The sequence below is a fragment of the Hylobates moloch genome, unplaced genomic scaffold (genome assembly GCF_009828535.3).
Source record: "Hylobates moloch isolate HMO894 unplaced genomic scaffold, HMol_V3 SCAFFOLD_13, whole genome shotgun sequence".
NCBI lineage: Eukaryota > Metazoa > Chordata > Mammalia > Primates > Hylobatidae > Hylobates > Hylobates moloch.
In genome coordinates this window covers 65,067,649-65,087,749 of record NW_026652288.1, presented here as the reverse complement: position 1 = coordinate 65,087,749, position 20,101 = coordinate 65,067,649, and the positions used below count along the sequence as shown (strand labels likewise).

General features: G+C 35.0%; 1 protein-coding gene across 3 annotated transcripts in view; it reads right to left on the bottom strand.

Moving 5' to 3' along the window:
- Positions 1-20,101, bottom strand: part of RNF13 (ring finger protein 13) — a 181,521-nt gene that overhangs the window by 64,407 nt on the left and 97,013 nt on the right. The window contains exons 5-6 of one of the 3 annotated variants that reach the window (XM_032173827.3): positions 8,420-8,507; positions 1,790-1,880 (exon numbers count right to left, since the gene is read on the bottom strand). In XM_032173827.3, the coding sequence (XP_032029718.1) occupies positions 1,790-1,880; positions 8,420-8,507 (179 nt within the window). Of the gene's footprint in view, positions 1-1,789; positions 1,881-8,409; positions 8,508-20,101 lie in introns of all 3 variants that reach the window. The other 2 variants (XM_058427085.1, XM_032173828.2) reach the window with 2 other exon arrangements.

Sequence of the window (20,101 nt, the reverse complement as noted above, 5' to 3'; positions counted from 1 at the left end):
TAGATAGATAGATAGATAGATAGATAGATAGATAGATAGATAGATAGATAGAGTAGATCTTTATGTACAGGTCTACAATTCCTTATGATCAATTCTAAAATCTAAAAAGCTTTAAAAAATAACGTTTGCAATTCATTTGACAGTCAACTTGAAGTGAACTGACATGAAAAAATAGCCATATATTTATTGCAGATATATTAATTTGTTTGATTATGGGGTGCTGCCTCGAATTCTATTTGGAATGTTATTTAACTTTTTAAAATTCAAACATTTTTTAATGCCACAATATATCTGTAGCCAAGAGGTGGGATAAGAGAGTTTGTAAACTTGTATTCACCTGGAAAGGGTCAAAACATTAAGTAAATAAAGCAAGTTACAAATTATTAGGTACTGTATGGTTCCATTTTATGAGCATGTGATCACTAATTAAGGTGAATAATCAAATATGGGGAAAAACAAAGGGCTTTTTAAAAAACAGTAGTTGTTAAACAATAGTGTCATATAGAGACTTTCACTTTAAATGTTTTATATTTCAATTTTTCCATATTTTGCTAGTATCTATATATTACTTTTTAATTTTTAAAAGTATGGTTTTATAATTAAAAACAAAAACTACTCTTTAAAATACATATTAAAATATATAGAAGTATTCTAAATGAGGGAGCAATATTGAGGTAAAAGCAAGTACTAATTCTCCCCTCTTTTAACCAAGCAAACACGGCTGACAAAACACCACTTTGCATAATTGTTTTTTGATACAACTTCCAAAATTACATTCCTTAACTTAAAAAAAATGTTCTGAGCATATAATATGTAAACAGTATTTTAAATATCAACACTGTAGTGGGGAACTAACAATAACAGTAAACAGAAAACCTTACCCTCTTCCTTTTATGCATTTTCAAACAGAAATATTCGTGGATTTCTTTTCCCCCTAAATAATTAGAATTGGATTTCATTGTGCCAGTTTCTCTTCTGGCAAATGTAGATAATAAGTGATAATAATAACAACCACTAGAGGGTTGTTGTGAGGATTAAATGGATAACAAAATGTAGAAGTCTTGCTTTCATGAGTGCCCAGCTTTGCTAAATGCTCAATAAATATTAGCTGTTTTTATTATTATTTTTGTTGTTGTTCCTCTTAGACCAAAGTCTGTTCTGGTCAACTACGTTTTGGGGATCTGTGTCATGGAAGAAGTTCTGAAGTGTTCATTGTACCGTTTTCTCTGTTTTCTATATTAGCTGAGACAGCTGTGCCTTAAGTTAATTTCAGTCTGTATGTTATCTTTGTAATGAGATTATTTTGTGGGGGTAGGGGAGAAGAGTTTCATATAAAAGTTCTCATTCAAACCAAGCTTCTAAAACTTGAAAACTGACTTTTTGCCTTTGTAAATGTTAGTCACTTAACACAATGTTTTGGATTCTGTGTTTATAATACATAAAATATCTTTTTAGTAATATACAAACATTTCTTAATAGAAAATGTCATAAAACGGAAATTGCATTGTTTTAAAATACTAGTAGTTTGATTAAACTTTAAAATGAAAAGTTATCTTTTTAGCAACAAGCGTGACTTACTCTCACTAGCATGAATGTATTTTCAACATAATCATACAAAGTAGTAAAATACTTTAAGATACTACATCTTAAAAGCATAATGATTTAAAAAGGGATAATTTAGCACTACAGAATTCATTCTGAAACATAATCTTGATTACAATATTATATAATTCTACCTTAATATAAAGAAGAATTTTAAGCAACATGATTTTTTATATCCATTACTTACCCTTTCTCATATGTGAATTCATCTTTCAGAGAATTAGCTGATGATTCACCAATAAAGACAGATGGAATGTCAATTTTCTTTAGTACCTCAACTGTATAAAAAAAATGAAATTATTCTTCAAAGCCCATACTTAGTATATAATCAACTTAACTTTCTTCATAATAGCAGCAAATGCAACTGGAAACAATTACAATCAACTTTAATTGTCTATTGCTTGATTTTCCAGATTGCAGATTTTATTCATCATCAAAATGGTTGAGAAACATAACATTTACAGTAACAAAGCTAACATTTTGCATATACACATTACCTGAATTCTCTCAATAGTCTATAAGATTCAGATGTAATTTTTATTTTTAATATTTCCATTTGATTTCTACCTCTCTAGACATAACTTATTAGAGAAGAAAGATGAGGAAGAAATTTTAGGTTTTCTTCCCACACATAACTTAATTCCTAAATGAAAAAGAGAAAAAGCTTCTTTTACATACCCATTTCCAGGAGACGTATAAGCCAGAGAATATAAGAAAAGACAACTTCGCAACAATCTAAAAAGTAATACCACACATCTCTGGCTTTCCAGACTGAAAGGCTGACGGGTTGAGAAAGGGAATAGGGTAGGAAAGCTGGTTTCTACTTCCTTGTAAGCCTGGCGCTCATGGCAAAGCTTTGTGTTTGATTGGTATCTTAAGATATTTGACTCTTCTACCCATATTCAAAACCAACATCAAATGCCACCCAAAAAGAATTTTGTAAAAATTACCCATTACTCAGGAATAGAAAGAAAAACAATCCTCTTAATGTTGCTAATAGAAAAAGCAGCCTCATTATTAGCTGTGAGTTAGTTTAACACATTTGGCTTTAGAGAAGGCCCATTTGTTTCCTTTTTATAGTTTTCAAAATAACTTTGTTCAGCATTTTAAAAACAATGCGTATTCATTATGCATTTAAAATGGGGGGAGGCAAGTAAAGAAAAAGAAAACAAAACAAAACCATAATCCTTCCCATCCAAGGACAAATGTTTTATTTAAAGTAATAAGCAGTTCTGTAAGTTGTGACAAATACATACTATTATAACCACAACCACAGTTAGGATATAGAATGTTCCATCACCCACCAAAATTCCCTCATACAGTCAACCCCTCCCCGCTAAACTTATAAATTACTGATCTATTTTGCTGTTATTGTTTTCATCCTTATAAAGACAAGGTTTAAAATCTTGATATCCTTGGTAGAGTAAGTTTTTTTCACTTCTAGATTGTTTTATGCAAATATAAACATTCAACTCTCACACATTCTCTCTCTCTCTCACACACACACACACACACACACACACACACACACACACGCACATACACACCAGAAAAAAACACGTAAGCCCCAAAGAGGGCAGAAACAAAAAATATTAGTCAAGAAATATTTAATCACTATTTTTATATCAACGTGATCAATAAAATTTTATTTTTTATATCAATGGGATCATATAATTTTTAAAGTGTAAGCTTTTTTCTACATAATACAGCTCAGATATCCTGTTAGGTCAATAAATACAGATCTACCTCATCATTTATTTTTATTTTTATTTTTTTAGAGACAGGGTCTCACTATGTTGCTCAGGATGCAGTGCAGTGGCTATTCACAGATGCCACCATTGTGTACTACAGCCTGTAACTCCTGGGCTCAAGTGCCCCTCCTGTCTTAGCCTCCCAAGTAGCTGGGGCTACAGGCATTATTTCATTTTTTTAATAGATGCAGAGGTATTGTTATAGGACTATATATTATTTTTTCATATTTGGGAGATATTTTCTATCTTGCTAAGATATTTTCTCTATCACATAGGAGTTTAAAGCTTATTTTATTTGATACTTAAAACTTGGAATTATATACCCTGTGTATGATGCTTTCCTCTTTCATGAAGATACTATGACAAACTCGAGGAATAACTTTTGGTTTGTAACTACTGGCTAATAATATTGGAAGTAACCTAGCTTCTTTGAATTATGGTATCTAAAGAGATGTAGAAAGCTCCTTACTTTAATAAAATGATTAAGAAAAAGGGAGAAAATATTGTAAGCAAATATGAGTAGCCATCTTGAAAATGGCAACATTATCTACTGAAAACAAAACTAAGTATGTTTTACTTCACAAAATACTTTTAAAACACTCTATTTTGATCTGTAAAACAACTCTGTGAAGTATACATTGACAAACAAAGATAAATTACAATTTGAATGATCCAGCCCCAAACTCTCCAGATTCGTATATCCAATTGTCCATTCAATATCTCCATTTGATGGCCTAATGGATGTTTTGAACAAAGTTTCTCAACTGAACTCTGAATGTCTCTTTTCCATTAGTCGATCAACTCTATTTCTCATCTCTGTAAACAGCATAGCCATTCACTTAGTTTCTCAGACTAAACATCTTGGAATCATCCTTGACTCCTCCCTTTCCCTTACTCCCTATACCAAATCCTGTCAGCTTCGAAATATAGCCATATTCCTACCACTTCTTATGACTTTAACTACTAATACTCCAAACCACCATCACTCTTGCCTGGCTGCTGTAGCAGCTTTCTAAATGTTCTCTCTGTTGGTACTTTTGCTCATCTTTCACCTTCAGTGTTCTCTCCAAAGAACAGCAAAAGTGCTCCTTTTATAAAATATGTCGTATTACCTTACACAGCTGTTTAAAACTTATTTTTTATTCATTCATTCATTCAATCACTTGGAGATGGAGTCTTGCTCTGTCGCCCAGGCTGGAGTGCAGTGGCACGATCTCGGCTCACTGCACCCTCCGCCTCCCAGGTTCAAGTGATTCTTGTGGTTCAGCCTCTTGAGTAGCTGGGACTACAGGCATGCACGCCACTACACCTGGCTAATTTTTTATATATTTAGTAGGGACGGGGTTTCACAATGTTACCCAGGTTGGTCTCGAACTCCTAAGCTCAGGCAATCCTCCCGCCTTGGCCTTCCAAAGTGCTAGGATTACAGGCCTGAGCCACTGCGCCCAGCCTAAAACTTATTTAGAATAAATTCCAAAGTCCTTATCATGGCTGACAAGGCCCATCATATCTGACCCCTGGCTCCTTCTCTAACCTTATCCCCCCACTCGCTCCCCTGTTCACTACTCCAGCCATTGTGGCTTTATGCCACACTTTGGAAACGCCAAGCATGCTTTATCTTTGAGCTGTTGTACTTGTTCCGTCTCCTTGGAATACCCTCCTTCAGAAATCTGCATGACTCAACCTCTAACTTTAGATCTGTGCTCAAATTGCAATGCCTCACAGAAGCTTTCTCTGACCGCCCTATCTAAAATAGCTGCCTTCCTTTCATCTCTGTCATTCTATATCCCCTTATGCTGATATTTTTCTTCATAGCATTTATCACTACTTGACATTATAGCACATCTATTTGATTATGTGTTCATTTCTTCTCTCCTACTCTAGAATGCAATAAAATGATAATAATCACAATAGTAATAGCTGAACAATCATTAAATGATTGCTAAGAACCAGGAAGTCTTCTAGACGCTTAACAGGCCTTAATTCATTCAATCTTCATAGCAACTAAATAACTTAGGTACTATTATTATCCCAATTTCACAGATCAGAAAAACTGAAGCATATAGATATTAGGTAATATACCCAAGGTCATACAGCTACTAGGTGGTAGAGCTGGGATTCAAACCCTGACAGGCAGTACCCAGAAAGTACTCTCTTAACTACTACACTCTACTACCTCAATGAAAGATATGAAGGCAGAGCCTCTGACTGCATCATTACTTGCTATAGTCACAGTGCCTAAAACAGTGCAGAGTAGGCTGTCAAAAAGCATTTGTTGAAGAAAGAAATCAAAGAAAAGAAGGAGAGAAAAATGACCCAGAGATATTAACAACTTGACCTGGTTATACAGTTAGATATTTGCATAGTTTGGACTCAAACTGGAGGCTTCTGACTCCTTATCTAGGCTCCTCTCACTCTGCCATTGCATGGGTTTTCTCATATACCTTCTCTCATAAGCTTTTCACAAATTTGTCAGGTCAAATAATTATTAAAATTATTCACACTATTATAGATGAAAATAATGGGCTTATAAAGATTAAGTATAATCTTCATTTATACTTTATTTAAACCAGGGCGCAGGTACCTGGTTCATATATCAACTAGCCTGGCTTAGAATAAACACATATTTCCTGGTTCTGAAGTTGGTGTCCTTCCTACCACTTTCTGCTGTCTCCTAAAGATAAAGAATGTTATTGGCTCACTGAATTAATCCATTCTGTTCCTGGCTGAAATAAAAATTGGTGTATTCCTTACGTGCAGTGTCAACAGGAAGGCGCTTTTACAACTTCCTTTTGTTTCCAGGAGTTAATATCTCTACTTGGTATAAGATACCAGTATTCCTAGGGAAGGCCTTGAAAAGAGGGACAGATAGAAGCCTCTTCTGATAAATCCATGCTTTTCTTACCTCTACCAAGTAACAGCAAAGATGAAAATGGTAAAGATCTTTACAACGTTTGTCTCTGTACATATAAAATGTTTAAACACATGTGCAAAGATGCAGCAAAATATCACAGAAAATAATCTAAGCAACAAAGTCAAGAACCAAAATTCTGAGCAGTCTTTGAATAACAACTCAGTTCAAACATTTCCATGGCAACAGCAGGCTTATATGGTTATGTGCTACTTTTAATATTGAACATCTTTTCTTTAGGAGCTGACATGATTATCACAAAAAGGTTTTACAGTATTACAAAGAAAAAATAAGTGATAAAGGGAACTGACAATTTCAGCCTGCAAAATTTTTACTGAAAACATGTCAAAAGAGTAAATAGTTTACAAATAATAATCAATTTGTTCAATCCAAAACATATTCAGCCCTTGAGAAGGTCTTGAAGGTTTGCTAAATCCTGGGCTTGGGCCTTTAGCAAAATACACAAAGGTAAGTAACTTGCTCAAAGTTATACAACTGATACAAGTAGGATTTGATTTCGAATTTAGGCCTATTTCCAGACTATGCATGCTTTCCATTTTGCCAATAAATGTATACAGATCACAAAAGTTACTGACCATGGGATGTATCAACTGGGATAATTTTTTTTAAGAGGGAAATAGTTAAAGGAGAAGTAAAATGTGTCAAATTGGTAGTACTAACATTACCAGTTTATTTGATAAGTAAACTCACTTAAGTAAGTCCTGTAATTCCCATGTAGTAGCTGTCAAACTATTCCTGAAATGCTAAAACTTCTTATGGGTACTTAATGGATTCTACAGTCATGAAGATTTAATCAGATAGGAGGTTAAAATAATAATTTAAAATATAAAGAAATTAACTAAGAAATGTATTAATAAATTTTACTTTTTACATATTGTAATTTTGCCTCACTCTATTAGGGTTAAGAAGGACAAAAATGCACAGGCGCGGTGGCTCACCAATGTAATCCCAGCACTTTGGGAGGCTGAGGTGGACAGATCACCTGAGGTCGGGAGTTCAAGACCAGCCTGACCAACATGGAGAAACCCCATCTCTACTTAAAATACAAAATCAGTCAGGCATGGTGGCAGGTGCCTGTCATCCCAGCTACTCAGGAGGCTGAGGCAGGAGAATCGCTTGAACCCAGGAGGCAGAGGTTGCAGTGAGCCAAGATCGCACCATTGCATTCCAGCCCGGGCAACAAGAGTGAAACTCCATCTCAAAAAAAAAAAAAAGAAGAAGGGCAAAAACAAAAACAACAGAAAACACTGTCATAGGCTAAAAGAAGACTTTTTGGTTAAGGAATATAAAATATTTCCTTTTCAGGATGTAGTTATTTAAACTCCTAAATACATTCCAGTGTTTTCTATCAGTCTATAGCTTTATGTCTATACTTTGCTCTACCCTGAAAATATGAATCAATAGGACTTAATAACAAAATATATTATGGTTATGCACTCAAAAGAATAAAATAAAATAAATTCTAATCATGAGTGTTGACAGTAAATCATCTTAGTATCAATTAGAAAGGTTTTGATAAAACCCCATAGTGCCCTGAGTAACAGAAACTACATTGAGGCATACAGCTTAAAAGTCAGTGTCTTATTACAGCCAGTTATGCCACTAAAATTGGCTCGTTTTTCCCTACAAGCTAATAATTAGTAGAGAGTAAGGAAAGACATTCCCATCTGAAATGAAAAACTATGAACATGCCAGTGTATGACAAAGGGCTAATAACCAACTGGTATAAGGAAGCACAAGTATGTGGCTTTGGAATTCCAGCAGATTATAGCAGCTACTTAGTATATGTGCATACCCTAAAATAATGCTGTGAATCTCTAAATAAATTACAAAACGCCCTCTATGGCATTCTTAACTCAGCATGTTTATCCCTATTAAAGCTGTTTCCCCCACTTTGGTTTTCAACAAAATATCAATAAATAAAACACATGTTTAAAAAAGAACTGTTCAGAAAAGAAAGTCATTTTCATCTCTACTATGAATAAAATCATCCAGAGAGTTAAGAATGAGGGATTATCTGATAGAGAAGAAATTTTGCTTTATAAAAAGAAAATGAGAGAAGGAAAATCCTGTTAATTTTTAGTTACAAATGATCTGTCAAACAGGAGAGAAGAAAAGTGATACCTGTACTTACTGTCGTTGGATCCCATGCTAATGAGGTCATCAGAATCAACATTGTGAACTATGGCTGCCTTGTATCCTGCTCTCTGTGCATTTAAAACCTGCAAATCAAAAAAAAAAAAAAATCATGTTATAAGGAAGATAGTGGTTTGTCACAGTGTCCCTCAACTCTATAAATCAGCAAGTCTATATTATATACCTAGTACTAGATTATGAACATACATAGAAATAAATCTCAGGTATGCTCTTGAGACATATAGATGTTTTACAATTGATTATAAAAACTTATCGAAGTAAATAAAGGACGAGGATACAAGCTAAAACATTAAAAGGAACCAAAGCAATAAATCTGTTTTGCTCTAAAGAGGTAGAAACTTGCTATAATCAGGCTTAGGAGTTACCAGACCTTGAGTATTCAATTCCCACCTCTGCCATGAATTAGTGGGATGAACTTGAGCAAATTACTTCTTTTGTAACCCTCGGTTTCCTTACCTTTGAAATGAGAATGACAATATTCTTGTCATATGTAAAATAATATTTTTAAAATGCTTAATACCATGCCTAACACACAGAAATGAGTCAGATAAAACCAGTTCATATCACTACTTGATCATCCAAAATATTCTGTAAAATTCCTTTACAAAGCTTTTTAAAAAATTAAAAATACCTGCAGGCTGAAGTTGCTTACTCTGGTTCTATCTAGCTATTTGATCTTTCCTAAAGCTAGCCTCCAAAATAGTAACCTTTGCACCATAAGAATGTATTGGATGTGTGGCAGAATTTTCTTACATGAAAGATCTGGAAAGTGTCAAAACATGTTATTACATCTCACTTTAAAAATAATGTTCTGTTATAAGTAAAAATAAACCCAGACCTAAACTACTTATTGTATGACCTTTAGACTATTAGCAAAAATGAAAGATCAGATAGATCATTATTTGCATATTGGTTGAATAAAATAAAAATTAGGAGGGCAAACATATATATACATAGTTTTGAATACTTGAAATACTTTTGAGTATATATAGTTCTGGATACTAATGATAGTAAGAAACTCTTGAAATACATTACCTTATGAGCATTCCATAATGGTATGTCTCAGAGTGTTTGAGTGTTAAGTGTTTTTAAGAAACAGGCATATTAATTTTTTAGAAGAATTTCCAAGTCTAATATTAGTTCTGTTTTAGTTAAAAGCATTATAATGATTCAACACTCTGCTATAATTCAATAAAAATAAAACCTGAGTCATGTTCCAAAGGGCCAGGGAAAACCCAAAGAGTCAAGTTCCCAAATGTAAAAAGGATGTGCAATTATTCAGACTCTGGATCTGAAGGCTAGGTAAGAGAAATGAGGTCTACATATTCAACCCCAGTCAGGTCAGTTGACTTGGCACAGAGAAAAATTCTCTTCTACATTATTCTTGACTTCTCTAAAACTATCCCACCAATTCAAGTTAGATTTCTGAAAGAGACAACAGAGTGGATAAATCAGAATAACATTATCCTATTACTGAAAAAAACTAAATCTGTAGGAGATATGACTGCCCCAAGAAATTAATACTTTGTTCATCTTATAGCCTCCATAGCACCTATGAAATAGCCTGACACAGGGTAGGCCAGTATTAAATATTACTTGAATCAATTAAATGTATTTTTCAAATGTGCTTAAATCAATAGCTCATATTATAACATTATGAACACAAGAGATAAAATCAGGCAGAAAGTGATTTTTTAAAAAACTAATTAAAATAATATAAATTGTTTGTTGGCACAGGACTTACTGCTCTAATGTAGGAATGGCAAGAAATCACCCGTCAACAAAACTGTGACAAGTATGTTTTAGAGTTGTGCAAAGAAAGGTCAATAATCAAAAAAGTAAGTTTAGCATTTTTGCATATGAGTACATGTTTTATTTTTAGGTGGATTTTGTTATCCAACTATGAATGTTGAGAAAATGCCAGTCCCCCACACCCTCTTCCCCTTAGATATCACTACTTTCCAAAGGGAGGAAAAAAATAATCTCTTAAGAATGTAGTCTATAAACCTTGATTATTTGTTATATATATTAACTTCTTATTTCTGCATTATATTACCATGGCAGTACAGACTTCACTTGGCTTTTATTTAAACCAAAGTATACTCAGTTGGGGTTACTATTAGTTTATCTGATGCTTTCATGACCATTTTAACTTTTCCCTAAAAGCTAACCAAGGAACTGAGGAGAAATATTTCTTTCCACACCCAAAAAGTAACTGTTGCCAAAAACATAATTTAAGAAATATAAAATTCGACCAATATCAAAAGCTGTTTCCTGCTAATACAAAACTTAAGTTTTAAATTTCTTTTTAAAGCGAACCAAGCACATAGTCATTGAAATTACACAATTTAACCTTTTTCCCTGAATAAAAGTATGTACGAAGGCAAACATGCAACATGTTAGAACACAGAGAAAAGTGGTCTCAGAAACCACAACAATGAGTAAAAACTGCGGCTGAATTCAGCAAGTAGTTGCTGAGCTTACATAATGAGTCAGATAACTGTATTCATACTAGGCACAATGTGGAACTTCAGGGTCAATCAGAAAGTCATTATCCTTAAGGAAATTTCAGTACTCATGGGTAGCCAAACAGGTCAGTTGCTTTCTTGACGCTGTGTAGAACTGGCTTTGTCTTCTGAATGCCTATCAGTACTTCAAATTCCATCATCTCCATGAAGCTTGCCCTGTCCTGTACCCCTATGCCACATGTACCTATATTAATTGCTCCCTGCTTAGAATATTTATATTAACCTATTTATATTTTTCTTCAAGATCTTATATAGTGTCTTATACTTACATATATACGTGTCATATCCCAGGGGTCCCCAACCTTTTTGGCACCAGGCACTGCTTTTGTGGAAGACAACTTTTCCACCGGGGGAATAGTTTCAGAATGAAACTGTTCCACCTCAGATCATCAGGCATTAGTTAGATTCTCGTAAGAAGCGTGCAACCTAGGTCCCTTGCATGCACAGTTCACAATAGGGTTCATGCTCCTATAAGAATCCAATGCACCACTGATCTGACAGGAGGCAGAGCTCAGGCAGTAATGCTTGCCAGCCCACCGCTCACCTCCTGCCATGCAGCCCAGTTCCTAACAGGTACGGGACCACGGCTGGGGGCTTGAGGACCCCTGTACTATCCCAATTCCCAAACAGGTCTTCAGGGGGTCCTTAGATCTTCAGTTGTCTACATATAAACTTTTCTGGAGAGAAGAGACAAAGTAATAATCTTGCAAGAGGCTTTCTCACTCTCAAATTATTAAGAATCATCAATATACATGAATGGATTTGTAAAAGTCTACCATGTTTAACTAAATCTAGCCATTAGGCTTTTAAAACTGTACCAAGCAACTTAGGAGAAATAAGTCTTTCATACATCCAAAATGCACTTGTTTCTATAAATACAGTACAAAATTATATCAATATCAAAAGCTGTTCTCTGTTAATATAATAATAAAACTCCTAAAATAGAAACCTTAGGAAACCACTAAAATGGGAAGAAATTCTGTAGGCATAAGTGTGATCTCCAAAAAATAGAAGCATGTTTTCAAAAACGTAGCAAGTATGAAAGCTTTCCCAAGGTTTTTATTGTTGTTTTTATTGATTTTTAAAATAAAGAAATGAAATTAAATCAAAGAACACATTAACATATGGACTAAGGCTTATGAATACAAACAAGGAAAATACATCCATGTTTATGAACTATAAAACTCATGTGTCAGTCAAATTAAATTACATTTTCAACTAAGCAGCAGCTGGTATTTTTAAGAACACATGAGGCAGAAATAAATTTTAAATCATTTAGTAAGCATTTGCAAAGTTTCCCATTCATAAAATGCAACCTCAAACACATGGTGTCAGATGGAAGCAAAGAACTTAAAGATTCATGAAACAAAGCATGCACAGTGAACAAATCTAAATCCAAAACAGCCATCAAAACTGAAAACTACATTATAAAGCCTTCTAAGTTGTATTGGCAATCTGCCTTTTTAAGGAGACTGATCAGAGCTATTAGCTCAAATTGTGGTAAATGCACTGAGTATTTTACATCCAATAAACAAATTACATGCGACTAAATTATATAGACCAGGTGGCACCTAACCAAGAGGTTTAAAGAAATAATGCAACTGTTGGCTTGTTATTATAAATAGCCAGTCTGTCAGAAGATAGCAGACTGCTAATAGAAGAGTCTTCAATAAGACAGGTTCTAAAAGGAACCCTGGGAACAACACAATAATTCATCTTCTTTCTAGCCTGAACAAATTTATAATACTGACACTAATAAAACATGCCTTATAAGAAAATAGAGATGATTATGCTGTTGAGATGATCATGAATAGAGACCTTTTAAAAAGAAACCTCTGTGTGCTAGTGCTTTATACATATTATCTCTAATATTCAATACAACTCCACAATATAGATATTCTTTTCTATCGTTTACAAATGAGGAAAGATGGGTAAGTGTAACTACTCTAAGGTCACACTTAGGCAGAGCTGAGATTTAAACACTGCTTTGTCCGGTTAGATAGAGAAGCATGGGGTTGCCCAGTGGATCAGGGTGAGGTCCAGGATCATTAACCTTATGTAACATTTTACAAATGTCTAGAAAGAGGAATTGAATTGAGAAAGCATCAAGATGCAGATAACATTAATCTTAAAATCTTGTGGGCAAAATAAAACCTATAAACAAAACAATACAAGCCAAGAAGAAATGTGTTAAAATATTGTGGGAAGAGCTGATAGAAACTTAGAGGGAAAAAGGCTGTGGGATGAAATACCTATAACAGATTTTATGAGACTTGAATTACACCTCAATAAAAACAGGAAATTCTGGTTAACAGTGGGAAAAGGTGGGGATCTTTTTTCATATGGGAAGAAGAGAGCTACAACAGGGCAAATGGTATGTTAAAAAACACATTTAAAACAAAACAAAACAAAAAACATAGTGACCTGACTTAAAGAAGAGTGTTACTGAAAGGCAGAACGGCAGATTAGTTAAAAGTACAGATTCTGGGAACTAGACTACCTGGGCTCAAATCCTACTTCTATTAGAAATGCAAGTGATTTAATGTCTATATTACTAGTATTAAAATATACACATTTATTATTGTTTAATCTGAGGATTCAATAATTTAATATATGAAAAACACTTAAAACAGTGCTTAAACATTACCTGGCACATACTAAGTAAGAGTTATGTTTATTGCCATTGCTACTAGTGTTTATTGTTGGACAGTCAGAAGTGAGAAGAGAGAGAAAAAAAAGGACAGATTGTGCAGTACCCTGAAGGCTCTTTAGAAAAGTAGACTTGTGGTCTCCTCAGTCAAGAGTTCACAGTAGGCACTTGAATAAGGGGTTGACATGGCTAAAACACTGCTTTGGAACAATCTGGTAATGATTACATTGACTTGGAAAGGAGAGACTGAAGATTTAGAAGCTTTTATGACAAGGCAGGATGACAGCAATGACGTGAAAGAATACTATCTCTTATTCTTCATAACCAATTTTTGAACTTAGGGAACTTGGAGAATGCCTTTGGCCAAAATAGGAAAGCTGAGAAACTTTGTTTTGATAGCAAAGTAGCAGAGACTGGCTTTAAGCATACTAAATTTGAGAGGTAGCAAGTTTTCCTAGGTAGGTAGAACACAACAGGTTAGGACTTAGGACAAAAATGTTCAGGCCGGGCGCAGTGGCTCATGCCTGTAATCCCAGGACTTTGGGAGGCTGAGGAGGGCAGATCACAAGGTCAGGAGTTCGAGACCAGTCTGGCCAAGAAATTCAAGACTAGTCTGGACAACATGGTGAAATCCCATCTCTACTAAAAATACAAAAATTAGCTGGGCACAGTGGTGCACGCCTGTAGTCCTAGCTACTCAGGAGGTTGAGGCAGGAGAATTGCTTGAACCCGGGAGTCAGAGGTTGCAGTGAGCCGAGATTGCACCACTGCACTCCAGCCTGGGCGACAGAGCGAGACTCCATCTCAAAAAAACAAACAAACAAACAAAAAAACTGTCAGATTTTCAGCAAGTAAATCTATTTATTCATTCAGTAAATATTTGGGGCCAGATGCAGTGGCTCACGCCTTTAATCTCAGCATTTTGGGAGGCTGAGTCGGGCAGATCATGAGGTCAAGAGATAAAGATCATCCTGGCAAACATGGTGAAACCCCGTCTCTACTAAAAATACAAAAATTAGCCGGGCACGGTGGCACACGCCTGTAGTCCTAGTTACTTGGGAGGCTGAGGCAGGAGAATCGCTTGAACCCAGGAGGTGGAGGATGCAGTGAGCTGAGATCGCACCACTGCACTCCAGCCTGTGCAACAGAGCGAGACTCCAACACAGACACACACACACACACACACACACAAATTCAGATTTTCAGCAAGTTAATCTATTCATTCAATAAATATTTGGGGCCAGGTGCAGTGGCTCACGCCTGTAATCCCAGAATTTTGGGAGGCTGAGTTGGGGGGTTCATGAGGTCAAGAGATAAAGACCATCCATGGTGAAACCCCGTCTCTACTAAAAATACAAAAATTGGCTGGGCGTAGTGGCACACACCTGTAGTCCCAGCTACTCGGGAGGCTGAGGCAGGAGAATCACTTGAACCCAGGAGGCAGAGGTTGCAGTGAGCTGAGATCACGCCACTGGACTTCAGCCTGGGTGACAGAGCAACACTCCATCTCAAAAAAAGACAAATCTGGCTACCTCGTTGTTTAAAACAAACTTCTAATAAAATGCAATCTATTCACATTGTTCCATTTCCTATAATCTTCAATCCTCTTTAACTTCTATATATGAACTAAGTTAAGTGTACTTCATCGTTTCACTGGGAAGAGATGTTGCAAATAAGCAGATGTGTATATGTCCACGCTACACACCTGCAAGAATGGTAAAAATGTAAGAGATGTGACTTTCCTTGGTGAATAACCTTGAAAAGAATCCAGTTATTAGAAAGGAGTCTGGATATTCATGTAAAATGACACATACTTAGAACTAGAACATTATTTACTTGAAATACAAATCTGCATTTCAAGTTCTAAAACTTTTATCTGAATTATAGTGCTGTTTTGCATGAAGAGTAATTTGTAATGTTTGAAGAACAGAGAAAAGGCAAGCCCAAAAGCAGGACTACTTCAGACAGAAGATATTCCAGCAACAGCATACATGTATTTCCTGCAAATGCCCAGTGTTTCTGAGAACATCTGTCTTCAGATAATGGGCAAAAGATATCTGATGATAAACAGTAGCTTTTACAAATATACTATCTTCTAATTTTAATAACAAATTTTAGTTCACTATTTCAACATTTTTATAAGTACAAATAGATCATTTATTTTAATCGGGAAGTTAAAAGAGGATATACTGAAATATGTCAAACAGAGTAATGCACGCAGAATAAAAATATATGTGAGTTAGAGGAAAATTTCAGTGACAAGTCATAATGTTATTACAAAAAAAAGTAAACTAATAAGAATAGAAGTAGAAAAAAGTAATAAACATTGGGAAAATTCATCTACCATGGTTTAGGAATAAACATAAAAATACATCTCTCTCAAGGTGTATTCTAAGTGCTTACACACTAGGAAGAGAATGACTAAATTTTCTTGAATTCCGATTTACTCATGATGTCTTCAGTAGCTTTAAAGCATCTTTCTTTTCTTTTTGCTCCCAATCTACTTTCATGTTCATGTATGAACTTGGCTTCATATTTTAAATTGATATTTTAAAATATCTTTTGTTAATAGTGTTATTTACAAAACTCTTACAATTAACATTCTATTTGCTGGTAAAAGACTGAATGCTTTCTCTTAGTAACAGCAACAAAATGAAGATATTCACTCTTACTGCTTCTATTCAACATTGTACTGAAGCTCTTAGCCAATGCAATAAGGTGGTGGGAGTAGGGCAAAGGGAAAGGAGAGAAGAGAGAGTGTGTAAAAGTGCATACGGATGAAGAAATGAAAAACTAAAACAGTCTTTATCTGCAGTTCACATAATCATCTACTTAAATGAATCTGCAAAAAGACTTCTAGAAGACAGGGCATGGTGGCTCATGCCTGTAATCCCAGCACTTTGGGAGGCTGAGACAGTAGGATTGTTTGATTCCAGGAATTGAAGACCAGCCTGGCAATGTAAAGAGACCCCATCTCTACAAAAAATTTAAAAATAAGCTGGGTGTGATGGCACACGCCTGTAGTCCCAGCTACTCAGGAGGCTGAGGTGGGAGGATCACTTGAGCCCTGGAGATCAAGGCTATGCTACTACATTCCAGCCTGGATGACACAGCAAGACCCCATCTCAAAAAAAAAAAAAAAGGCAATAAATGCTTAAGGGAATAGATATCCCATTCTCCATGATGTGCTTATTTCACATTGCATACCTGTATCAAAATATCTTATGTACCCCAAAAATATATATACACCTACCATGTACCTACAAAATTAAAAATAAAAAATTTTTAGCCAAGACAAAAAATGAAGGTGAAATTAAGACATTACCAGATAAACAAAAACAGAGAATCTGTCACTGGCTGTCTAAGTTATATTAAAGGGAATCTTTTAGGCTGAAATGAATGGAAAGTGGATAATCACTTGAATCTACACAAAATAAAAAATATTTGTAAATGTAACTACATAGCATGTTACGAAAACAGTATAAAAATATTTTGGTTATTAACTCTTTTCTCCTATCTGTTTAAAAAGACAATTGCATAAAATAGATATAATTTGTATGACAACAGTATTACGACAGTGAGGTAGAGGAAAAAGGAAATGAAGGTATATTGGAGTAAAGTTTTTGTGTACTATTTGAACTGAATTAGTATTAAACCTAACTACTTTGTCTCAAGTTAAGATATAAATTGTAATACCCAGGGCAACCACTATAAAGATAACTAAAAAATGTCTAGTAGAAGAAACAAGGAAGTCTTAAAGGTATGCTAGAAAATAACTATTTAACACACAAAAAGGCAGGAAATGAAAAGTGAAGGAAAATATATAGAAAACATGTATGTGATAGTTAATACTGAGTGTCAACTTGACTGGATTGAAGGATGCAAAGTATTTTTCCTGGGTGTGTCTGTGAGGGTGTTGCCAAAGGAGATTAACATTTGAGTCAGTGGCCTGAGAGAGGCACATCCACCCTCAATCTGGGTGAGTACCATCTAATCAGCTGCTGGCGCAGCTAGGATAAAAGCACGCAGAGGAAAGTGAAAGACTAGACTAGCTAAGTCTTCTGGCCTCCATCTTTCTCCCATGCTGGATGCTTCCTGCCCTCAAACATCAGACTCCAAGTTCTTCAGCTTTTGGACTCTTGGACCTACACCAGTGGTTTGCCAGGGGATCTCGGGCCTTTGGCCACAGACTGAAGGCTGCACTGTTGGCTTCCCTACTTTTGAGGTTTTGGGACATGGACTGGCTTCCTTGCTACTCGGCTTGCAGGTGGCCTATTGTAGGACTTTACCTTGTGATCATGTGAGTCAATACTCCTTAATAAATTCCGTTTCATATATACATCTATCCTATTAGTCCTGTCTCTCAGGAGAATGCTGACTAATACAGATTTTGGTACCAGGAGTGGGGCAGAATGATACAGTTTGGCTGTGTCCCCACCCAAATCTCACCTTGAATTGTAATAATCCCCACATGTCAAGGGCACAGCCAGGTGGAGATAACTGAATCATAAGGATGCTTCCTCCTATACTGTTCTCATGGTAGTGAGTATGTCTCACAAGATTTGATGGTTTTATAAATGGGAGTTCCCCTGCACAAGCTCTCTCTTGCCTGCCGCCATGTAAGACATGACTGTGCTCCTCATTCATCTTCAGCCATGATTGTGAGGCCTCCCCGGCCCATATGGAACTGTGAGTCAATTAAATCTCTTTCCTTTATAAACTATCCAGTCTTAGGTATGTCTTTATTAGCAGCATGAGAACAGACTAATACAATGTAACAAAGTGGCAGATGTAAAATGCTACTTCATAAGTAATTACATTAAATATAAATAGATTAAACATCCCAATCAGAAGCCAGAGACTGGTAGAATGGATTTTAAAAACATGACCTATCTATATGTTGTTTACAAGAGACTCACTTTATATGATTCAAAGACACAAATGGGTTGAAAGCAAAAGGAAAGAAAAAATATATACCATGCAAACAGCATACAACTGGACTTTAAAATTGTTGCTAAGACAAAGAATGCTACAATGTCTTCCATCAGGAAGATATCAGAGCTATAAACTTACACAGACCTAATTATAGAACTCCAAAATACATGAAGCAAAAGCTAAGATAATTAAAGAAAAATACACAATTCAACAATGATAGTTGGAGATTGCAATGCCCCACTTTCAATAATGAATAGAACAACTAGTCAGAAAATCAGTAAGGAAACACAAGATTTGAGCAACAGTATAAATCATCTAGACCAAACAGATATCTATAGAATGTTCCACCCAACAACAGAATAAAGATTCTTCTCAAGTGTATACTCTCCAGGATAGACCACATTAGGCCATAAAATAACCCTGGATAACTTTAAAGGTACTGAAATCACACAAAGTATATTCTCCAATCATAGTGGAATGAAATTAAAGATTAACATCAGAAGGAAATTTGGGAAATTCACAAATATTTCAAAATTAAATAACACACTCCTAATCAATGGGTCAAAAAATCACAAAGGAAATTTTGCAATACTTTGAGAAGAATGAAAGCAAAAACAAAACATACCAAAACTGATTTGGATACTGCTAACACTATACATTTGAAAAAATCATATCCTTTCATGATAAAATTACTCAACAAACAGAAATAGAAGTGAACTCAACCTGATAAAGAGCATCTATGAGAAATCACAGCTAACATCATACTTCAGGTTAAAAGACTTAATGCCTTCTCCCTAGGATCAGAAAGACAAGAATTCCACTCTTGACCCTTCTATTTAGTATTGTACAGGCAGTTCTAGCCAGGAAAATTAGGCAAGAAATTGAAATAAAATGCTTCCAGATTGGAAAGGAAGAAGTAAAACTACGTATGTGCAAATTATATCTCGATCAATCAATCAATGAATCATATGAAAGAATCCACAAATAAACTACTAAAACTAATAAATCAGTTTAGCAATGTGACAGGATACAAGATCAATATACATAAATCCATTGTTTTTCTATACACTAGCAATGAACAATCCAAAATAAAATTAAGAGAAAAAAATCCTATATATAGTAGGATTTTTTTCTTTCTTTCAACAAAAGAAGTGCAAGGCTTGCCTGCTAAAATTACAAAACGTTGTAAAAAATTAAAGATCTACATAATAAAAGAGAATGACATTTTATGTTCATAGATTGGAAGACCTAACACTGTCAAGATGGCAATACTCCCTACATTGACCTGCAATTTCAACTAAATCTCTATCAAAATCCCAATTTTATTTTGTTTCAGAAATGAAAAGCTGATACTAAAATTCATATGGAAATTCAAGAACTCAGAATAGTAATTAGAAAAAGAAAAAGAAAAAAGAATGAAGTTGGAAGACTTGTACTTCCCAATTTCAAGCTGTACTGCACAAAGCTATAGTAATCAAGATAGTGTGGTACAGCATAGGAATAAACATACAAGTCAACTTATTAGAAATAAAATTAACAACACAAT